This window comes from Sus scrofa, chromosome 7 (assembly GCF_054392235.1).
Source record: "Sus scrofa isolate SSC_HxYL_T2T_F1_AM1 chromosome 7, Sscrofa_HxYL_maternal_Yorkshire_Landrace_v2.0, whole genome shotgun sequence".
Lineage (NCBI taxonomy): Eukaryota > Metazoa > Chordata > Mammalia > Artiodactyla > Suidae > Sus > Sus scrofa.
In genome coordinates, this window is record NC_139389.1 from 24,956,297 (window position 1) to 24,979,170 (window position 22,874).

Genomic DNA, 22,874 nt, shown 5'->3' on the forward strand with positions numbered 1-22,874 from the left:
TTTAGGTCAATTATACTTCAACATAAAAACTAAAATAAAATAAAATAATGTTCAGCGAATGCCTCTTCCATGGTGATGCTCTCTGGTGGGCATTGATATGCAACAAAAAAGTCCTCACACTTTGTTTCCACTCCTGTAGACCATTCACATGCATTTCCACCTGATCTTCTTGTCTTAAATTTCTAATCTTGCCTTTTCTAGGCCTCTGATGAATATACAAGCCCTTTATCCCTGTCCAAAAGCCTGTGTATGTCCATTTCTTCTTCTGTACAAAGTTGAAAACCAAGTGTACATAGATCTGTCCCCTGAGAGAATTTCCTCTCACTATTGCCCTTTGGGGTGACTCCTAAATTAGGCTCTATTTTAGAATCTGTTCACTTACAGCTCACAACAACATATAAAGCTGACTATATGTTAGAATCCTGAAGTTTTTCTTCCCCCAGCATCTGGTCATTTGAAAACCTTCACGAAGACATAAGTGTTATTGGAGAATGCTGCACTGATGTAACAGAGGTAGGTGATAATTGAGACACTAGTCCACATAGTTTGGTCCTCAGGACATGCTATGATCAGATTCCAAATGTTTAGTTTCCAATTATATGGTGGATTTTTACTTCATGAATCTGACCTTATGAGCTGGTGAATCTGGCAATATCCAGCTCATGATAAGAAGTCCTAGTTGCATAATCACTTAATATCTCTACTGCATCAGAATAGCTGCCTTTTGAGTACACATAATTTTCTCTTTCACAAGGCATATCCCTGATTCAGAACTCTGAAAGTCATCATATCACTCTTCTTTTGGATGTCAGAGACCCTATATAAAGCTGATAGCCTTCTTAGTCATCTAACAAATAATTCATAGCAGAATACCCAAGTGTGGCATATATTTTCTCCAAACTCATTGGGTTCCATCAAATGTTGTGCCTCTTTTTTCTAAGTGGAAAAAGTGCAATTCACTTTCTTAATATTATAGAGAGTGTACTAGCACCCTTAAGATTATTTGGCTTATAAAACTTAATGCGGAGGGCCCTAAATCTTTGTAAGGTTTATATCCCACACTCTGACATGCACGCGAGAAATATTCAGACTTGCAGCTTCTTGCTCTTTAGATTTAATTAGGATGCTGTCATCAATATAAGAGAATAATTATGATCTTTTAAATATCAGGAGAGTCAAGATTCTTGCAGACTCTGGGAAAAAAGAGAGTTAACATAGCTCCAAGAAGAGACAGTGAATATGTCCTGTTGTCCTTCTTTCATAAATGTAAATGGCTTTTGATTCTCTGTAGTGATGGGGATTGAAATGATGCATTTAATAGGTCAACCATGCCAGGGCCTGTATTACTCTTTTATGGTTAAGATTCTACAACTGATACATCACTGAAAAATGGGGCAGTTATTTGTTAGGTTTAAGGTAATGCATTTTAATCTACTTTAGTACCTCTGGTTTTAATAGATGAAAGCCATTATCTCTTTATTCTTCATCCTTTATGTTTCAAAGTCTGAACAAATCTATGTACTTTCACCAGGATGCAGTGTTGCTTCTAATCTTGTCTGATGAAGGGCAGTTTTATGGAATTTCCCTTGGCTTTTTCTCCAAAAGGGCATCCATGAAGAAGTTCTTCCAGCTGCTTAGGTGTATCTATCCCATTATGTATCTAGGGACCTGAGAAATATCATAGGTTACATTCACGAATCCACCAGACTAACTGTAAATTGGACATATCCTTTCTAAGCCTCCACTCTAACTGCGGTCATGGTAACATCTTGTGTGCCCTGCCTGGTATATGTCAACTAAGACTCCGTATTGAATGGCCCTCACAATTTTGGTCTTAATGTTTGTATTTCCCCTTTGTACAATTAATAAGGTCAATGGTCACAGATCCCTTTGGGGAAATACTAAGCAGAATATTTATTGTATATTCTTGGAGTGGCATTCCAAAGTTATTTCTTCAGGGATTTACCCTTCTCTTTAACTGATAGGAAATAGATCTGAGAACAGCCTTAGATATGGGAACTGAGCAAAGAATCATTGTTTTTAGTTGCAGCTTCCATTTCCATTTCTCCAACTTGCAATTTTTTTCTGACCAATCTACTCCACCAACTTTGTGATTGTCTCTACATATGTCTCACCTCTAGGAAAATTAAAATTTATTAGCCATTACCATAAGGTATTTGTGGATTAAGGCGCTCATGCTGCTGACCCAGCCCTGCTGTCCATTATGTTAATTATATTTACATGGGTCTGGTAAAGAGCTGCCATTTGGCCTCTGCTCATCTGGAATTTTATCATTCATATTCAGTGTGGGGATCTCACTTCCCTGAAAGCATCTTATATTGTTAACCCTGGTCTGTAGAGGACATTAAGCTTCTCAAAGATAGTTTGCCCTTTATTAGTATAGTCCCTACTCCCTTAATAGAGTGTGTCCTCTGGAACATCACAGGAAGTGTGGTTAGTTGATGGATTCTCTGTTGGTACATTATAAATCTATTCTCACATCTCTAACTCTGATCCTCACTGCACTTTAATATTCTCCTAAGGCAACTGCATCAAATCCATCACATTCACCCTGCATATAAATCTGTCTTGTAAAGCTATTTTCTTTTAGTTTCTATTGGTTAGATTTATTTGTTTTATTTATAAAGATTTTTATTCTGAATCCAGCATCCATTTGAAAAGTTGAATTCCTAAGTATCGGGAAATTTTCCGGTGTCTATAAATGTTTCCATATCCAGCTTTATATTCTGTTTCTCCCCAAGAGAGGTTGCTTATAGTATATGTTAGCCAGGTCCTACCTGTTTTAGAATAACCTATTTTCTCTTATATCAGGTTCTCACTTCTTGCTCTGGAGCTGTTGAGTAATGACAGTGAGAGAGTGTAAGAAGGTCTGTATCATCTTGCAAGGAACATGTTTCTAATATCTCTGGCAAGTAGAGATTTCTCTCCCCTAACAAGACAGAGGAGATTGCTTATGTCAATTTTAGAGGTTCAGAGAAATTTGAAAGTTCATGTTTGAAGTGTAGCTATACAAATTCCACCATCCCAGGTTTCAATGTCTGACTCCTTCCCTATCAGGGTCTTGGCTTTAGTATAAAAGGTTTGTTGAGGCTTTGTATTTTTGTCTCTTTGTAGCTCTGTGACCCTTATAATTAAGACTTAGGTCTGATTTTCAACACTCTTCCCTATGCAAGATATGAGAATCTCTTTATATGTTCTTTGGGAGTTATCTTGCTGTTATAGCATTCAGTAGTTATTGGTTCTCAAAATATATTCCCTGGACCTGCATCACCGTCATCATCATCATAATCATCATCATTATCTAGGACCTTATTTATTAGAAATTCCAATTTGGATCCTTACCCCAGACCTAGGAAATCATAAACTCCATGTATGGGGTTCAGAAATCTTATGTTTTAATGAGCAGTTTGAGACTATGGATAGAAGTTGAAAATTGACTGACTGATTGGAGTAGACTATTCTTTTTCTTCTTGGCTTCCAAGACAGTCAATAAAGTCAGCAAAGTTGACAATAATCTGAGTATCATTACTCTTACAATTTTCAAGGGCTGGATGTACCATATACCCCAGTGCTTCTCCTTTTACCTGTACCGTATCCAAAGCCACAACAGGTGAGGCTTAGTGACAAGTGATGTTAAAGCATGTTGAGTTGCCACTATTCTGTTTACCCCTTTCAACAGAGGGCTTATTGCCATCTGACTGGTGACTTATTCATTTCATGAGTACTTTTTAAAGAGCGCATCCAAATGCTGCTTCCAGATCACTTCTATTCAGGTCCTCTAGAAAACAGAGCTTGAGAATAGAAATTAGGTTCCAACAACTATCGGGAAGTGATTTCAGGAATAATGTGTGAGGGACAGGAAAGTGAGATGGTTAAGATAAAGACAATGTAAGGGTGTATTATTCAGGTTGTGTGTAGTGGAAGCTCAGTTCTCCTGGGACCTGCTGGAAAGCATATGATTTTTTCACATGAAGGAAGGGTTGCTGGAATACTTACCCACTTGCTACTATTCTCCCTTGTTTGAATATTTCCCCTAGGGTCATTAAACGTCTTGCATTTGGGGGCGGCACTTGTCTTTGGGCCAAGTGGGCTCCCACAGTGTCAGACAGGGCCTTGGGCAAACAATGAAAACAAATACAGCATGCTTGAACTAGGTCACTGTCAGAGTGTGTGATGTGAATCCGAATTCACACAGAACTATCCACTGAAGCTCTGCTGAAGTCAGAGGTGGCACCAGAGGCATTTACTTTAGGAGGTGAGATGTAAATACTGTATTCCACATTTTCAACTACAAGAATTGGGCTGCACTGACATTCCACAAAAACTCCTCTAGATACTATTCTGAGAAGTGAGGAGGTGAGCTAAAAGGAAAGCACAAAGAAAATTGATGTTTGTGAGAAAATCTCAATAGAAGTAGAGGTGGAGAGAATTCTTGCAGTATTTTGCATTGTGCATATCAGCTAAACTAAGACTCTCTCCTCCTATCCAAGAATCTTTTGAGAATATTTGATCCAGGACAAGGCAAGGGATTTATGTCTTCCACTGATTTGTAATTACAAGGGAGCTTAGAGAGACATGATAGAGGCATTGAGATACAAGTATATGGATACAAATACAGGAAGATATGTACATACAAGCCATATTAAAAACAAGCCATATTAAAAAAAAGAGAAACCAAGAAATGTGCAACAATCTAGATTTATACAAAGAATATAAACCAGAAGTTACTGTAACTGGATGAAAGTCACAGGATGGAATAGGAGGCAACCTGATTTTGGAGATGGGAAAATCTACAAGACTCAGACATTTTTTTAAAACATCCACTTGTTTCTTTTCCTGTATATCGAACTTCAGATTCATAATCAGAGTGCTATATTTTTACTCTAATTTGCCAAAGTTTACAGAAAATAAAGTGACAATGGTACAAAAAAGAGAATAGAGACTCAGAGTATATATGGATTTTCTAAAATACATATTGTAAAGAAAAATATATATAGTAAAATACATATTGTAAGTAAAATAAAAATATGAGGCATGAGAGACCTTGTGCATCTTGATTCCCTTCAAAATATTTGTGCTTGCAAGTTCTTGCAGATTAATATCATGTAAGCATGAGAACCACTGATTGAGAGAACTTCAAATAAATCTACTTATTGTGTGTGATAAAGTTAAATGTGATTCATGACAGGTAGGTAAGAGTAGGGTAGATGGATAGAAAACTGTAGAACCAGAATATTCAGGAAATATCTACCAGCAAGCTGCATAAAAGCAAAAAAATAGACTGTTGCAAAACCTTAGGTAAATAACTGTGATATCATTATGTTACTGAAACTGCATTAGACTGAGATTAGGAATCCACCTCTATCACTATAGAATAGATTGTAAATACCAGGTCATGTTAATATTTTTCTTAGAATCTTGGTTTGAGTGGTCCATTTGACACAATATATCATTTCTATATGATTTAAAATGTTTTCAACACTATTTCCAAGCGTTTGATTTTCTCTAATTCACTTTATCATTCTGAGATTATTTAAAGTGGTGAAAAATATATAGCATAACTTCTGTTAAATATATGAAAATGATTCAGGCATATTTTACCACCTGATAAAATTTTCTGAGTGAGATTAAATAAACTAATCCACTTAGAAAATTGTGAGTTATGTGATAAGAACTCAGTCCAGCATAACTATGCTCCTACTGCTGATTATCAATATCAGTTTAATTTATGGACCTCTAATTAAAATTTCTATCTATTGATTATATGTACATTTTCTTAAATTTAATTTATGTTTGTGGAATGATTTGGTAAACAATAGATTGTAAGTGAAGTGATGGAAATGGTATCTGGAATTCACCATCAGAATTTTGATAATTTAATTTCCTAATATTTGGAAAAGGAATATTTTTATTTAAATATTGGCATAAATAATGCTTTATTAAACATGAGAGAAGGGAGCCTGAGAGTTTACATTTCTTGGAAGAATATGGATTTCCAGGAGTCACTGAAGGGCATAGATTTGTAAAATCTTTTTCAAATCATTAGCATTGATTATTTTTCTCCAGTGAGTCTTATTGGGAGACTCCCTTGGCAAAGCTTATTGTGAATGAAAATGATTGGAAATTTGAAAAGTGGTATATAAAATTTGAGGAGCTGACAATTTTTGTTATGCTACATGAATAGGAAAAATGGAAGGGAACAGAGAAGCAGGAAAGTAAAGGGAAAGAGTACAGAATACAAAAAATTTCAACAATGGAAAAATGGATAAAGAAGAAAGAAAAGGAAATATGGTGTTGCTTCTCTTTACTATGTTAAAAATATGCCAGTGATTGAGTAAAAATAATATTTTCTCAAATCTTTTTTAATTTGCTGGCGAGATGAATAATAGATAGTACATATTCCAAATTTGTTTTGTAATCTCAGTTTTTATGAGAAGAAAAGCACCTTGAATACAGATATGGCTGCTTTGCATTATAAAGATGGATAATTTAATATGGTGGGAAGTGAGAGCAATTACTTTTCAATTCTTTGCAAAGAAAAAAATGTAGAGACATAACATTTCATTTTTCTTTCTTTTTGTGTGTGTTTTTAGGGCTGCACCTGCAGCACATGGAAATTCCAAGGCTAGAGGTCAAATCAGAGCTACAGCTCCCAGCCTATGCTACAGCCACAGCAATGCAGGATCTGAGCCAAGTCTGTGACCTACACCACAGCTCACAGCAATGCCAGATCCTTAACCCACTGACTGAGGCCAGGGATCAAACGCGCATCCTCACGGATACTAGTTGGTTTTGTTACCACTGAGAAATGATGCAAGGCCAACATTTCTTTTTTCTAAATAACACTGACATGTTTTGTAAAACTTTGCTTATATATTTTGATGTTTGTCATCTAGAACAATCAGTTGAATAGGATCATGATCAGGATCATGAATCACAGCTAACAAACATTGAACAGTTACTGTGGGCCAGGAATTCTCTTCACATTTAATTTCTTCAACAAGCATAGGTAGGTTCTATGATTCCTCTTCTCCATTTTTCAAACAGACAGTCTGAGAAAGAACTAAGGTAAGAACAATGAGTTTAAATAACTTTCTTAGATCACATACCATAAAGTGGCTGAGGAAGAATTAAAGCTCAGAAATCAAGAGAAGTAGTGGAAAAGGAGGAATAAAGAAGAGGAAAGGAGGAGGAATAGAAGAGGATGAAGATTGAGGGATAGAATAAATAAAAAGGAGAGGGAGAAACATGGGAGAAAGATATTCAGACAAATTGAAACAGTGAGATAATATAACAAAAAGAATAAAGAGGTAGGAAGAGAATTTGAACAGTAATTTATATAAAAATCTATAAAAAACTGTAGTAAATATACAATTTTAGAGCAAAGATAGAATGATCTCACAATACTTAGCAAAGACATTTTGACTAGTAGTTGTTTGATGTGTATTTAAGTACTATTTATAATGCAGAGCTCTAGTAACATACAAAATATGAAGAGGAGTAAAGAGGAAGAGAAAAATAGATAAAATGGATGATGGATTTGAAAGATTGAAACAGGTTACTAAATCTTATATATTTTTCAAAATATAGAAGGAAAAAGTCTCACCCTTGAGTAAAAGGAATCAGATAATTCATATTGTCCCTCTTCCTGTCTCTATACTAGAACCATCACAGGCATTTGAGCAACTAGTTTTGAACCATTCTCTGAAGAGGCTGTTGCTCCAGAAGCTATGTTCACAATTTGCAATGACAGCCATAGTGATTTCATCCTCCTGGGCTTCTCTGACAAGCCATATTTGGAGAAGATTCTCTTTTGGGTAGTTCTGATCTTTTATTGCTTGACTATTATAGGAAATTTGGTCATAATTCTTGTCTCCTTGAAGGATCCAAAACTCCACATCCCAATGTATTACTTTCTTTCCAACCTTTCCCTACTAGATCTCTGTTTTACCAGCAGCTGTGTTCCACAGATGTTGGTTAATTTTGGGGGTCCAGAGAAGACCATCAGTTACATTGGCTGTGCTATTCAACTCTATGTCTTCTTGTGGCTTGGGGCCACTGAATGTGTGCTTCTTGTGGTCATGGCTGTGGACCGCTATGTGGCAGTGTGTCATCCACTACAATATACCACTATCATGCACCCCAAACTTTGTCTGGAGTTGGCCATCCTTGCATGGGGGACTGGCCTGATTCAGTCTCTGACCCAGTCTCCTGCTACCCTCCAGTTACCCTTCTGCTCCAACCGGAGGTTGTATGACATTGTGTGTGAAGTTCCAGCCCTCATTCAAGTCTCCAGTGCAGACACCATCTATAATGAAATCCAGATGTCCATAGCCAGTATTATTCTCCTGGTGGTGCCCTTGGTCATTATCCTTTCCTCTTATGGTGCTATTACTAAGGCTCTGCTGAGAGTAAAGTCAACTGAAGGGCAGAAGAAAGCATTTGGCACCTGCACTTCTCATCTTCTTGTGGTCTTCCTCTTCTATGGCACTGTCACAGCTGTCTATCTTCAACCCAAGAGTCACTATGCTCATGAACAAGGCAAGTTTCTCACCCTTTTCTACACTGTCATAACCCCAACTCTTAATCCACTCATCTACACTCTAAGGAACAAGGAAGTAAAGGGGGCACTAATAAGACTAGGGAAGAAGACCTGGGATGACTTATGTTGGACTATTGCTTAATCTGAGAAGAGAGAATAACCTCATCATAAAAAGCTGAAGATGTATCTCCCAACCCTAAAATAGTAAATAGCTGCATTTTATTCACGTTGAGATTTCAATTCCATTCATCAGTCATTGATCAAGCCTTATTTGCCTCATGGTGCTGGTTTAGGCACAATACAGTATAGAAATGAATATATTTGATAGTTATTTTTTTAAAGAGTACATAGTACTGCTGAATTTGGACAACAAAAGAAATATAAACTTGCAAAATAAAAGACAAATATATGTTTCATCCTTTCCATTTATTTCTTTTTCTTTTGTTCTATTTTCCTCCAAGCCTATCCACTACTTTCATCCAAACATCTGGAACAATAAGGCTCTTAACATTCTCAGAGACTTTTTAAGAGACACTTAGTTAATGGTGATTTTTGGTTCTGAGTTACTTCTGCCTCCTTGCCTCATGTCCTTTGTTGATGTGTAATGTCCCTAAAAATCCCCAGTGCAACAGTGTTTGCCAAGCAGAAGTCCACACTGCTTCCTGGTACTGCTGCTCTATGAGAATCTTGTGCCCAAGATTCTTATTTTGAGCCGCAATATTCTAGGTCTCCTGTTATAGGACTAGACCTATATCTTTTCTTCATTCTGTGTCTCTGTAATAATGAAGTGACTCTATTTTTATCAGATCAAATTCTTATTCATTCATCTTAGAGATATTTATTGATTTTTATTAAGTTTCTATTTATGTGCTAGATCCTGGGTATATAATGGTAAATAATACACAAAAAAAATCATCAACATCATGGAACTTATTGTCAATGGTGCACAAAGATATAAACCAAAATATTTAAAATTTATCATTTTAATGGAGAGAGATTTGTTTTTCAGCTCCTGCCTAGGGCTTATTACCATGCCACATGCCTTTGACTTTTGAATAGTATCTACTAAAGATTTATTTATTGATGCTTTTTAATTACTGCTTATAAGTGTCCACTACTCTAGTTTGTTTCACTGAAATCATGGATATAAATTGTTGACTCTCCTGTGTGATTGCTATTCAACTGTGCCTCCCATCTGTTAATGCCTATTTCATGCATCAATGGAATTAGTATGAAGTCCTATTCCATCCCATTTTTCTGTACTGATGAACTGTACCATTTTCTGATTTGGAGATTTCATATCAAACATTTTTAAATTTGAATTCTTATTTGCAAACTTAAAAAATGATTAAGTCACTCAAACCAGCACCAATGTTCAGAAATAATAACAGCACAATTACTATGAGAATGTAACATAATTTCTCACTGTCAATAAGAGAACAACGGTTATATAATCATTTTGTTATCCTTTCATTCAATTTAAGGAATAAAGGGAGTAATTGAGAAGAAATCTAAAAGGACAGAGTTTATTTTATGACATCTGACTTTAAGATTGTAGAACTGGAGCAGCTCTAGGGGATGACTAGTTTCATGGTATGGACGTAGTAACAAGTACCTGATGTTGAGAGGTAACTACTTTAGAGAGGGAAACAAGGATGCTGGCGTACTCAAAACTTCATCTTACTCTTGATATAGCCTGTAATAATACCAGGGCCTTTAGTATAGAAAACTGCACCTGATGCCAACATGTAAATGCATGGTAGGGAGAGAGGTTATGATACCATTAAATGAAAGTAGCAAGAATGAAGAAACACAGTTCCTCAAATTTTATTTTTTTATTTTTTAGTTCATTTTTTTTGTCTTTTTGCCTTTTCTAGGGCCACTTCCCGCGGCATATGCAGGTTCCCAGGCTAGGGGTCTAATCGGAGCTGTAGGTACCAGCCTACGCCAGAGCCACAGCAACACGGGATCCGAGCAGTGTGTATGACCTACACCACAGCTCATGGCAACGCCAGATCCTTAACCCACTGAGCAAGGGCAGGGATCAAACCTGCAACCTCGTGGTTCCTAGTCGGATTTGTTAGCCACTGAGCCACAATGGGAACTCCCAGTTCCTCAAATTTTAGAATTCAGAAGATTCACATGGTGTTCTTGTTAAAAATTAAAGTACTTGTGCTTAGTACTCAGAATTTCTGATTTAAAATATCTGATTTTGCCCTGGGATGGGCATTTTAAAAAGCACTGTAGGTGATTCTGAGGCAGGATACCTAGGACCACACTTTGGGAAATTGCAGTCTAGATATTGCTTGGCCAAATGACATGGGTGACGAATTCATTTACAAAGTGGAAGTGAAGGGAAGAATGATCTTGAAGTGGAATAAAGCCAATAGCTCAAATCCCACATTCTGAAGTATTGAGGATAGGATTATTTTCTCACAAGGGAGTTGTGGTTGAAACTGTTTTCAGGAGAGAGTATCAATTCAGTTAATGCTAGGAGGTATAGAGTATATTAAGTAAATCATTTGAGGATACAGGCGAATTATTAATTTTTGAACAAACCCAGTGCTACATTAGAAGGTTTTGTGAAGGATAAGGGCAAGAGTATGGGGAAGGAAGGGACTCCACTATGGGAATAACAGCATGGAAAAATAAAGGTGACTAAGATACATTTACATTTTGGGAGATGACTAACAGTGTGGACTTAGCTATGTACTTATTTATTGACATAATTTTTTTTATCTTAATCACAAATTCCTAAAAATTTTTATTGATGTATAGTTGAAGTACAATGTTGTGTTAATTTCTGATGTACAAAAAAGTCTCAGTTATGCATATATATGTATATATGTGTGTGTTCTTTTTCATATTCTCTTCATTATGATTTATCACAAGGTATTGAATATATTTCCCTTGCTATACAGTAGGACCTTTTGTCTATCCAGCCTATATATAATAATTTGCCTTTGCTAATCCCAAACTCCCAACCCTCCCCTTGGTCCACCTTCTCCCCCAGGGCAACCACAAGTCTGTTCTCTATATCTGCGGTCTATTTTTGTATTTGTTTCATATTTTAGATTCCACATATAAGTGATATCACATGGTATTTGTCTTTCTCTTTCTGAACTTATTCTACTTAGTATCCTCTCGGTCCTTCCATGTTGCTGCAAAAGGCATTATTTCATTCTTTTTTATGGCTGGGTAGTATTGCAGTATGTATATGTACTGCATCTTCTAATCCATTCATCTATTGATGGACATTTAGGTTATTTCCATGTCTTGGCTATTGTGAATAGTGCTGCAATCAACATAGGAGTACCTGTTTCTTTTTGAATTATAGTTTTGTCTGGATATATGCCAAAGAGTAGGATTTTTGGATCATTTGGAAATTCTATTTTTAGTGTTTTGAGAAGCATCCATACTGTTTTCCATAGTGACTACAACAATTTACATTTCCCCCACCAACAGTGTAAGAAGGTTCGCTTTTCACCACACACTCTCCAGCATTTATTATTTGTAGACTTCTTTTTGGTCAGTGTTGTCTCCAGAGCTCGCCTCAGAGTCTTGGAAGTGCAAGAAGGGGCATGTGAAACCTTGTGGTGGTGGTTGCAAGAGCAACTATTCACATAGGGAATGTCTTTTTTTTCATTTAATTTTTACTTTATATTGGAGTATAGTTGATTTACAATGATGTATTAGTTTCAGGTGTACAGCACAGTGATTCAGTTTTACATGTACATATATCCATTCTTTTTCAGAGTCTTTTCCCATATAGGTTATTATAGAATATTGAGTAGAGGACCCTATGATATACATTAGGTCCTTTTTGATTATCTGTCTTATATGCAGAAGGGTGTATATGTTAATCCCAAATTTCTAATTTATCCCTTCCCTCCACCTTTCCCCTTCAGTAACTGTAAGTTTGTTTTCAAAGTCTGTGAATCTGTTTCTGTTTTGTAAATAAGTTCATTTGTGTCACCTTTTTTTTGGATTCTCTATATAAGTGATATCGTATGATATTTGTCTTTGTTTGATTTAGTTCACTTAGTCTGATAATCCCTAGGTCCATCCATGTTGCTGTAAATGGAATTATTTCATTCTTTTTTTAATGACTAATATCCCATTGTGTATGTACTACACCCTCTTAATCCATTCATCTGTTGATGGACATTTAGGTTGTTTACATGTCTTGGCTATTGTAAATAGTGCTGCTTTGAACATTGGGGTGCACATATCTTTTTGAACTATGGTTTTCTCCAGATACATGCCTAGGAGTGGGATTGCTGGATCATATGGTAACTCTTAGTTAATTTTAAGGAACTTCCACTCTGTTCTCCAATTGCGGCTTCACCAATTTACAATCCGAACACAGTGTAAGAGGCTTATCTTTTCTCCACACTGTCTGCAGCATTTATTGTCAGCTTTTTAATGCTGGCCATTCTGATAGATGTGAGATGGTACCTCATTATAGTTTTGATTTGCACTTCTTTAAAAATTAGTGATAATGAGCATCTTTTCATGTGCCTATTGGCCATCTGTATGTCTTCTTTGGAAAAATGTCGATATTTGGGCCCTCTGCTCATTGTTCAATTGGGTTGTTTGTTTTTCATTGTTATTGAATTTTATGAGCTCTTTGTATATTTTGGATATTAAGTCCTCATTGGTCACATTGTGTGCAAATATTTTCTCACAGTTTATAGGTTGTTGTTCTGTTTTGTTTATGTTTTCCTTTGCTCGGCAAAAGCTTTTAAGTTTGGTTAGGTACCTTTTGTTTATTTTTGCTTATATTTCTATCACCTTGTGAGACTGACTAAAAACATTTGTATGATTTATGTCAGAAAATGTTTTGCCTATGTACTCTTCTAGGAGTTCTATGGTGTCTTGTCTTATACTTAAGTCGTTAAGCTGTTTTGAATTTATTTTTGTGTATGGTGTGAAGGTGTATTCTAATTTCAATGATTTATATGTGGCTGTCCAAATTTCCCAATACCACTTGCTGAAGAGACTTTCTTTTCCCCACTGTATGTTCCCCACTGTGATTAATTGTCCATAGTTGTGTGGGCTTATTTCTGGGCTCTCTATTCTGTTCCAATGATCTATATATCTGTTTTTGTGCAAAAACAACTGTGTTGTTTTGATTACTGTAACTTTGTAGTATTGTTTAAAATCTGTGAGGGCTATGCCTCTTGCTTTGTTCTTTTTCCTCAGGATTGCTTTGGCCTTTTATGATTCTATATACATTTTTGGATTATTTGTTTTGGGTCTGTGAAAAATGTCATGGGTAATTTGATGGGGATTGCATTAAATATGTAGATTGTTTTGGGTAGTGTGGCCATTTTAACAATATTAATTCTTCCTATGCAAGAGCATGGGATATCTTTCCATTTCTTTGAATCATCTTCAATTTCCTTTATTAATGTTTTGTAGTTCTCAGCATATAAGTCTTTCACATCCTTGGTGAGGTTTATTGCTAGGTATTTATTGTATTTTATTTTTTATTAAAGTATAGTTGGTTTATAATGTTATGCTATAAGTATTTTCTGATGTGCCCAATCACAAATTTTCATAGAATGTATGCTGAGATCCAGTTACTGTTAAAAAAATCATGTCAGAAATCTTTCATAGATATTCCAGATAATAGCCAATATTTTCTTAGAAGAGTGACTAATTTGGGAAATGACTAACAATATCATGGATTCTGTTTCTTTGAAATTTCTAGAATGGCATGTGCCAAGCACCTGAAATACAGCATCATTTTCTAGCACATGTGTTGTATATGATGGCAGATTGAATTTTCTTATGGTTGCATGTTAAGTTCTGTGTGTATAATGGCCTATAATCCACCCAAGGTCCTGAACATAGGACCATGTATTTGCTAGAGGGCAAGAACACATATATTTGTAAAGTTTAGTTGTGAGAGGCTGTTGGCAGGTAAAATAAATCTCAAAATCTGTTATGGGTACTAATTACCACCAGTCGAAAACCCATCATCAATGGTGTGTGCATGTGTGTATGCCTGTGTGTGTTTGCATGTCTGCCTTTTTTGTGTGTAGCAATGAAAATGCAAATATAGGAGTTCCTGTGGTGGCTCAGTGGTAACAATCCCGACTAGAATCCATGAGAACGTGGGTTTGATCCCTGGCCTCACTCAGTGGGTTGTGGATCTGGTGTTGCTGTGAGCTGCGGTGTAGGTCACAGATGTGGCTTGGATATGGCATTGCTGTGGCTGTTGCATAAGCTGGCAGCTATAGCTCGGGTTTGACCCCTAGACAGGGAATCTCTATATATGCAATGGGTGTGGACCTAAAAAGAAAAAAATGCAAATATATATGAAAAAAGTAACCCTTAAAAATGTGGCTATTATAAAAGTTACAAAACTATTTTGTCCTTTTTCAGATGGATGGTAGGAGAATTCAATAAGAACAGCATTTGAAATGAGTAAATAAGAATAATAACAGCAAAAGTCACTACTTAGAGAAACATTTATGAGCATAGAATACACAGATTTTTTTTTATCAATTTGGCTTAGGTTACCCTTTGGATGCTTTTCTCTCTTACCAGACTAGCCTATATTTCAGCAATGATATAATCATTCCACAAATGCAGGCAAATGCCTATTCCATCTGCCTTTGAATGTTTTTGGATTTTTGTCTCAAAACCAGACTCAAATGTTAAAAACTCTTCCATATGCTTGTTATTTCTCCTCTAATAAAATGTATTGTGCCCTCCTTGATGCATGTTATTCTTTTATCGATTCTGCCTAGATAATTTTATCAAAATTCACGTTTTTTTGACACTAGCACTTGAGCATACTGTGTCAAAATGTTTTCACCTATTGATAAAGCTGTTGAATTCAACTGTAAGGAAAATGCAGAATCTTTAAAGAATGGAAGATGATTTTGGAGTTCCCATCATGGCTCAGTGTTTAACGAACCTGGCTAGCATCCATGAGGATGCGGGTTTAATCCCTGGCCTCGCTCAGTGGCTTAAGGGTCTGGCATTGCCGTGAGCTGTGATGTAGGTCACAGACGCGGCTCAGATCCAGCATTGCTGTGCCTGTGGCATAGGACGGCAGCGACAGCTCTGATTTGACCCTTAGTCTGGGAACCTCTATATGCTGCAGGGGCAGCTCTAAAAGACAAAAAGGCAAAAAAAAAAAAAAAAAAAAAGAAAAAGAAAAAGAATGGAAGATGATTTCATTGAATGGATATGATGAATGAGGATTTTTTTTAAACTCTTTAATCCTTAAAAAAAATTGAAGTATAGTTAATTTACAATGTTTTGGTAGTTTCAGGTATATAGCAAAGTGATTCTGTTGTATATATCTTTTTTCTTATTCTTTTCCATTATAGATTATTACAAGACATTGAATATAGTTCCTTGTGCTATACAGTAGGTCCTTATTGTTCATCTATTTTATATGTAGTTGTAGGTATATATTAACCCCAAACTCCTAATTTAGCTCCCCTCCTACCCCTCACTATCCCCTTTGATAACCATAAGTTTGTTTTTATGTCTGTCCCTTTTTGGGTGGACAATAAGAGAATTCAATAAGAGTAGCATCTGAAAAGAACAAATAAGAATAATGAGAGCAAAAGCCACTACTAATCAGAGAAACATTTATGAGGATAGAATCCAGATTTTTAACAATTGGGCTTCTGGATTCTATGTCTGTGAGTCTATTTCTGTTTTGTAAATAAATTCATTTGTGTCATGTTAAAGATTCCACATATAAGTGATATATTATATTTGTCTTTCTCTGTCTTACTTCACTTAGTATGATAATCTCTTGGTCCATCCATGTTTCTGTAAATGGCATTATTTCATTATTTTTTATGGCTGAATAATATTCCATTATATATGTATACCACTTCTTTTTTATCCATTCATCTGTTGATGGGTATTTAGTTTTTTTCCATGCCTTGGTTATTGTAACTCATGCTGCTATGAACATTGGGTGAATGTATCTTTTCAAATTATAGTTTTCTCTGGAAATATGTCCAGGAGTGGGACTGCAGGATCATATGCTAACTCTATTTTTAGTTTTTTAAGGAACCTCCACATTGTTCTCCATAGTGACAGCACCAATTTACATTCCCACTAATATTGTAGGAGGGTTCTTTTTTTCTCCACACCCTCTCCAGTATTTATTTGTAGACTTTTAAATGATGGATATTCTGGAGTTCCTGATGTGGCACAGTGGAAACAAATCTGACTGATATCCAAGACGATGTGGGTTTGATCCCTAGACTAGTTCAGTGGGTCAGGGATCCAGCATTGCTGTGGGCTGTGGTGTATGTTGCAGACACAGCTCGAATCCCGAATTGCTGTGGCTGCGGCATGGGTCAGCAGCTGCTGGTCCGATTCAACCCCTGTGTATGCCGCGTGTACAGCCCTAAAAGAAAACAGAAAAAAGTGATGGCCATTCTGACTAGTGTGAGGTGATACCTTATTGCAGTTTTTATTTGCATTTATATAATAATTGGTGATACTGAGCATCTTTTCATGTACGTTTTAGACATTAGGTGGTGCCTATGAAAGACATTTTTAGTTTAGAATCAATCCTTGGCAATATGGGACACTGACACTAAAATATAAGGAAAATTTTTAGGCATTATTTTTGCTTTCAGGTGATGATTACTACTCAAATATATTTGACAATGATTTAGAAATTATATGAGGCCAATTTCTTTATTGGAAATGCCTTGTGAAAAGATGTTAGTGTCCTATTGTTTCTCCAGAATCTTTTTCTTTTCCAATGAGCCTCTTCATGGCCCCCCTGAACTCCTTATTCCTTAGTGTATAGATCAGTGGGTTCAAGCTGGGAGTAACAATGGAATAAAAGACACTGAGAAGTTTACCCTCATCCTGATTTGGACTGTTTCCTGGCTGGATGTACATGTAGATAACAGTCCCATAGAAGATGGATACCACAATGAGGTGAGAGGAACAGGTCCCAAATGTTTTTTGCCTTCCTGTCGCAGACTTGATCTTGAGCACAGCTACAGCAATGAAGCCATATGAAACCAGAACGAGAAGTGGTGTGAGGAAAATAAAAAAACACAATGCAAATACGGTTTCTTCCATGGCTGTTGTGTCCACACATGCAATTTTGACCATTGCAGATATTTCACAAAAATAGTGATCCAGGTGGTGGTTCCCACATCGAGGAAGACTCATAGCATAGGGAGACAGTATCATGCAATTAATGATACCAATTACCCAGGTCATGGCCACCAGGCCTCCACAGAGTTGGGGGTTCATTATGGTCATATAGTGTAGAGGCTTGCAGACAGCATTGAATCGGTCATAAGACATCACAGCCAGAAGCATGCATTCAACTGTGCATAATGTCACATCGATGAAAAGTTGAGAGGCACAGCCACCAAAGGAGATTTTTTTGTCTTTACCCCAAACGTTGACCAACATTTGTGGGACTATATTTGAGGTATAACAGAGATCCAAAATGGCCAAACTTCTAAGGAAGAAGTACATGGGAGTTTGGAGACGTTCATCTAGTAATGGCAGCGCAATGATGGCGATATTTCCCATCAAGGCAATAGTGTAGAAGAAAAAGACAACCCCAGAGATGATCATCTCCAGTTGAGGCTGCCCTAGAAATCCAAGGAGTATAAATCCACCAAAGTAGCTATCATTTATCATCTCCCTATTAATATCAGCTGTGAAAATAAAATATCAACACATTGGAAGCCACAGTGAGTATATTTTAAAACAATATTACTGGTATATATTGCTCAGAAAAACATGGTGTAATAAAAAGGTCCATATTTTATATCTCGTAATTATTCTATTTTTTTGTTTATCCAGTTAGGTATAAAATTTATTTCAAGGGCAATTTGTCTACAGAGTCCATACTCTCAATTACTTTGTCTAGGCAAAAAACTGCAAAAGCCTCAGAGGAAAATCCTGGGGAAAATGGCTAAATAAAACCTGTTGGACTTCCCTTTATAAATCAGGATGCTGGAGAGGAGGGTTGGGAATCTGTAACAAATTATTGCCCCCTTTATCCAAGAGTTCATAGAAAATGAAGGTTTTCTAACCCCTATGCCTTTTTTTCTAATATTTAAACTGCAAAGGTTCAATCTTGCTATCCATTTTCACTCTGCCATATCAATCTTCTGATATTTTATTTTAAAACTTAAACTCTTACCTTTCAACTGAAATTTTGTATTTTGAATTTTTTTTTTTTTTTTGCCTTTTTCCACCCTTTCCCAGAACCAGCGTCCTTCCTGTCATCGAAGATACTGTTCTTTTCATCTGTACTTTTGATTCCATCTTCTACTATTTCCTATGGGAGTAATTCTTTAAAAATGTACCCATTTCTTAATTTTATATTTGATCTCTAATATTCATTTGCATTCTTTCCCTCATCTTACAAAAACCCAAGTTCTACTACTCATGCATTTAAATGTTAAAGCACTTCAGGAGGGAGAATTGTGTAATTATTTTGTTTATATCCCTAGTGACTTAGGATTAGCACAGAAAAAAATCTGTAAACATTTGGTATTTGTTAAAAGAAACTTTGATGACAGCGTCTGTATCTTTCCTTTCATCTCTAAAAAGATCTAGTGTCTTTTTTCAAGCTCAAGCCAAATACTCTATTAACAAAGTCTTTCAAGCACGCAAATGAATTTCTGTTTTCTAAACCAGTGGTCTCTTCGAAATTATTTTTCTGTTTGAATTCTCTATGGCAGCTTTATATCTTCTATATTAGACTTTCTCTGTGCCTTCATAAATAATTCTTTTCAGTTTTTCACTAGCATTTCTCCCACTGCAACTTCCATTCCTTTCCTCCTTTCTCCCTGAATCTATGTGCAGTTTTCTAATGGGATCCTGTCTTTCCCATATTTCCTCTACCTCCATGACTTTAGTTACTAATTTTGCACACATAACTAAGAATTCTGTTTTTTCTAGTCTACTCCTCTTTTGCAGTGTCACATTTACAATTTCAGCTACTTCTGTGGGCATTTCCACTGGGTTTTACCCCCATATCAAATATATACAGAATTGAATTCATTATATTTATCTCTTAGAACAAATGTTAACTCTTTTTTCACATACTTATAATCTTTTAATTCTTGTAGCTGCCTCATAAAGTATCTCCTAAGGTCTTAACAAATGTTTGCTAAAATGAATTTATGAATTTTGGGGATAGAAATTAAAAATACAGATATACATTTTCATGTGAAATCAACTTAGGATTTAATATGTATCTTAAATCTTAAAGGCAAGAAGATTGATATAAAAGCCAGATGCTTTTATGCAAATTTCTTTAAATTTGAGAATCTTGTAAAATATTTTAAAGGCCACATAATTTCTTTCTCCACTTACCCTAATTAAGCTTAGTGAGTTTTTCTGTGGTGATATAACCAAAGATCTTCAGGAGAAAAATACCTCTAACTTTTCTAAAGTAGAAAATGCTTCTTTTTTTCTTTATCTAAATAGACTGAGAGAGTTTCCTTGCAGCCCAGCAGTTAAGGGTTCGGCATTGTCACTTCTGTGGCTCGGGTTTGGTCCAAGCCTGGGAAGGTCCCATACTGTGGGTGCAGCCTAAAAAAAGAAATAAGACTGAGAATAAAATTCTTCATTACTTATACCATTATACCATTCCTCTCACTTGCCGTTGAGATCCTACATGATTGTGGCAGGAGGTGGTTCCTGACTCATCTTTCACAGTTCATGTACTGATTCAAGAAGAACCTTTCTATTTATACGTTTCAGAGAAAAACATCTTAAATGTGAAAGATAACAAGTAGTCTTCCCCAACCAGCAGTGATTAAATTTGTTGAGTCTGGGAAGACCTTTGGGACACTGGGTTACCTATTAGCAATTAATTTCTATTGTAAAATTATCCAAGGAAGATCATTAAAAAAAAATCTCCCAGGAGAAATTCCCATAGTTAACCAACTCCTTTTCAACTTTATGTGGAAATTAAAACCATCATACTTATTATAAGTAATATTAATATAAGATTAATATTAATATAATTATGAATAATGAATATTCATAATATTAAATAAATAGTTACAACACTTTTAACAAGTCAAAATACGTTTTCATACTTAGTTTCATCAATAAAATATTTTTATTGATGCTGTTATTATTCCACTTTATATGGAAAAACATTGCTTGTCTAGAAGTTACAGATTATCACAAGGCAACAGAGGTAATGAACAGTACAGATGAGACACACAAACCTGCATATCATGTAATTTTAAATCTTTTCTATCACATCAATTTGTATAACCTAAACTTTCAAATATATTTCAATAACACTGATATAGCTGATTTTGGCAAAGAATGGCATCTTTAGCAATAAATGGCCCCCATAGCAGTGTACCAGACTCGCTACCACAGGGAGAAAGAGTGACAGAATTATGGTGATAATCATTTGATAAACTTGTGCTTGAAAAGCCATAATTTATTATTTAAACTTTTGCTTGTTACTGCCATTGAGGGCACATTGGTCAATTATGTACTCCCTGGAAATTGCCATTTTTTCAGCAGTTTTTACTGTTGAATAGTTTTAGTAATGGCAGCAGAGAATGTAAGCTATGTCAGCAATCCTAGAGTTGATTTATAACCACAGGTTAAAATTCTGTTATTAGTATGGTGAAAAACCATTACTTTTTCTTCTCTCAGAAATCACCTCAAACAATAGGAAAAATTAAAATTAAATGCAAATTTCGTTTAAAACTCTGACTTCTGAAACATAGAGCTTAAAATAGAAGAATATTATGAAATTAGTGAAGGCCAAGGAGGCGTGGAACAATGCAAGAGAAGCATGCCCGCTGTTATAAATAGCTCAAAGAATCCACATTTTCTCTCTTTGAATACAGTTTAGGATAAAACTGGCCCTCATTAAAAAAAAACAGGAATAAGGAATGAAGCATATCAATGGGAGAGTTCTTATACCTAATACGATTTCTAGAAGAAGCTCAGAAGAAACCACTGAGATAAATTATATTTGAAAGATATATCCAATTGTCACATTACTGGGTGTAAGTGAAACTGCGCTGTGATTAGACCTAGAGTAGAAAATCTTGGTTGATAGCAGAAAATGATAACACCCCCCCCAAACTCACTTATACACACAACCCTGGGTCTGATGGAACATTCTTAATAGCTTAAAACATGACTTTGCTTTTTTCTTAACACAAATATTCTGGAAATGGTTAGTCCAGGAAAACATCTAACTTATTTAAATGCAGTAATAAATAAGAAATGAGTTCAAGATCTATAAAATAATAATAATAAATGGGCATGAAATGGCCAGAAAAGGAGCAAGTAGAAAATGAGGGATGCTCACGTCATCTTTTAAAATGTGAATACGCAGGGAGTTCCCATCGTGGTGCAGAGGAAACAAAACCGACTAGGAACTATGAGGTTGCAGGTTAGATCCCTGGCCTCGCTCAGTGGGTTGAGGATCCGGTGTTGCCGTGAGCTGTGGTGTAGGTTGCAGATGTGGCTTAGATCTGGTGTTGTTGTGGCTCTGGTGTAGGTCGGCAGCAACAGCTCAGATTAGACCCCTAGCCTGGGAACCTCCATATGCCGCTGGTGCGGCCCTAAAAGGACAAAAGACAAAAAATAAAATAAAATAAAAAATAAAAAATAAATAAAATGTTACTATGCAGGAGATGAGGATTGGGTACATATTTTATTTAAAAGAAAAATTTAAGGATATAACCAGCTCTATTAAATTAAAACACAGGACAGAATTATAAGAACTTATAAAACATGGTGACAGAAAGAGATGAACAATAATATAGTGCATAAATCTCAGAACAATAAATAAAATAAAATTTTAAAACATGGGGACTGGACATGGGCTGAATAAGCCTTAAAGTAAAAGGAAGACAAGATTAAGAAGTTGAATGAAATAGGAGTTCTTGTCGTGGCTCAGTGGTTAACAAACCCAACAAGTATCCATGAGGATGCCGGTTTGATCCCAGGCCCTGCTCAGTTGGTTAAAGATTTGGCGTTGCCATGAGTTGTAGCGTAGGTTGCAGACATGGCTCGGATCCTGAATTGCTGTAGCTGTGGTGTAGGCCAGCAGCTATAGCTCCGATTCAAGCCCTAGTCTGGGAACTTCCATATGTCATGGGTGTGGCCCTAAAAAGACACACACACACAAAAGTTGAATAAAATAAAAATGAAATAAACAAAAGTATTTAAAAAGTAAGAAAATAATAGTTATTAAACTTTTTAGGGTAGTAAAGTATATATTATTGGAGTTCATATGTAAATATAACTAAAACAATGAAACGTAAATGAAAGAAAGGCATGTCTAAAA

The 22,874-nt window shown here is 35.8% G+C and overlaps 2 protein-coding genes across 2 annotated transcripts; one reads left to right on the top strand and one right to left on the bottom strand.

The window, feature by feature from the left end:
• Positions 1–7,751: 7,751 nt before the first annotated feature.
• On the top strand, positions 7,752–8,705 carry LOC100152495 (olfactory receptor 2H2-like). The gene has a single exon (XM_001928353.3). It carries the CDS (start codon positions 7,752–7,754, stop codon positions 8,703–8,705), a length of 954 nt encoding a protein of 317 aa, XP_001928388.2.
• An 8,573-nt stretch (positions 8,706–17,278) lies between these two features.
• Positions 17,279–18,223, bottom strand: LOC100512543 (olfactory receptor 2W1-like). Its single transcript, XM_084970501.1, has one exon. The coding sequence runs from the start codon at positions 18,221–18,223 to the stop codon at positions 17,279–17,281; it is 945 nt and encodes a 314-aa protein (XP_084826627.1).
• Positions 18,224–22,874: the final 4,651 nt, after the last annotated feature.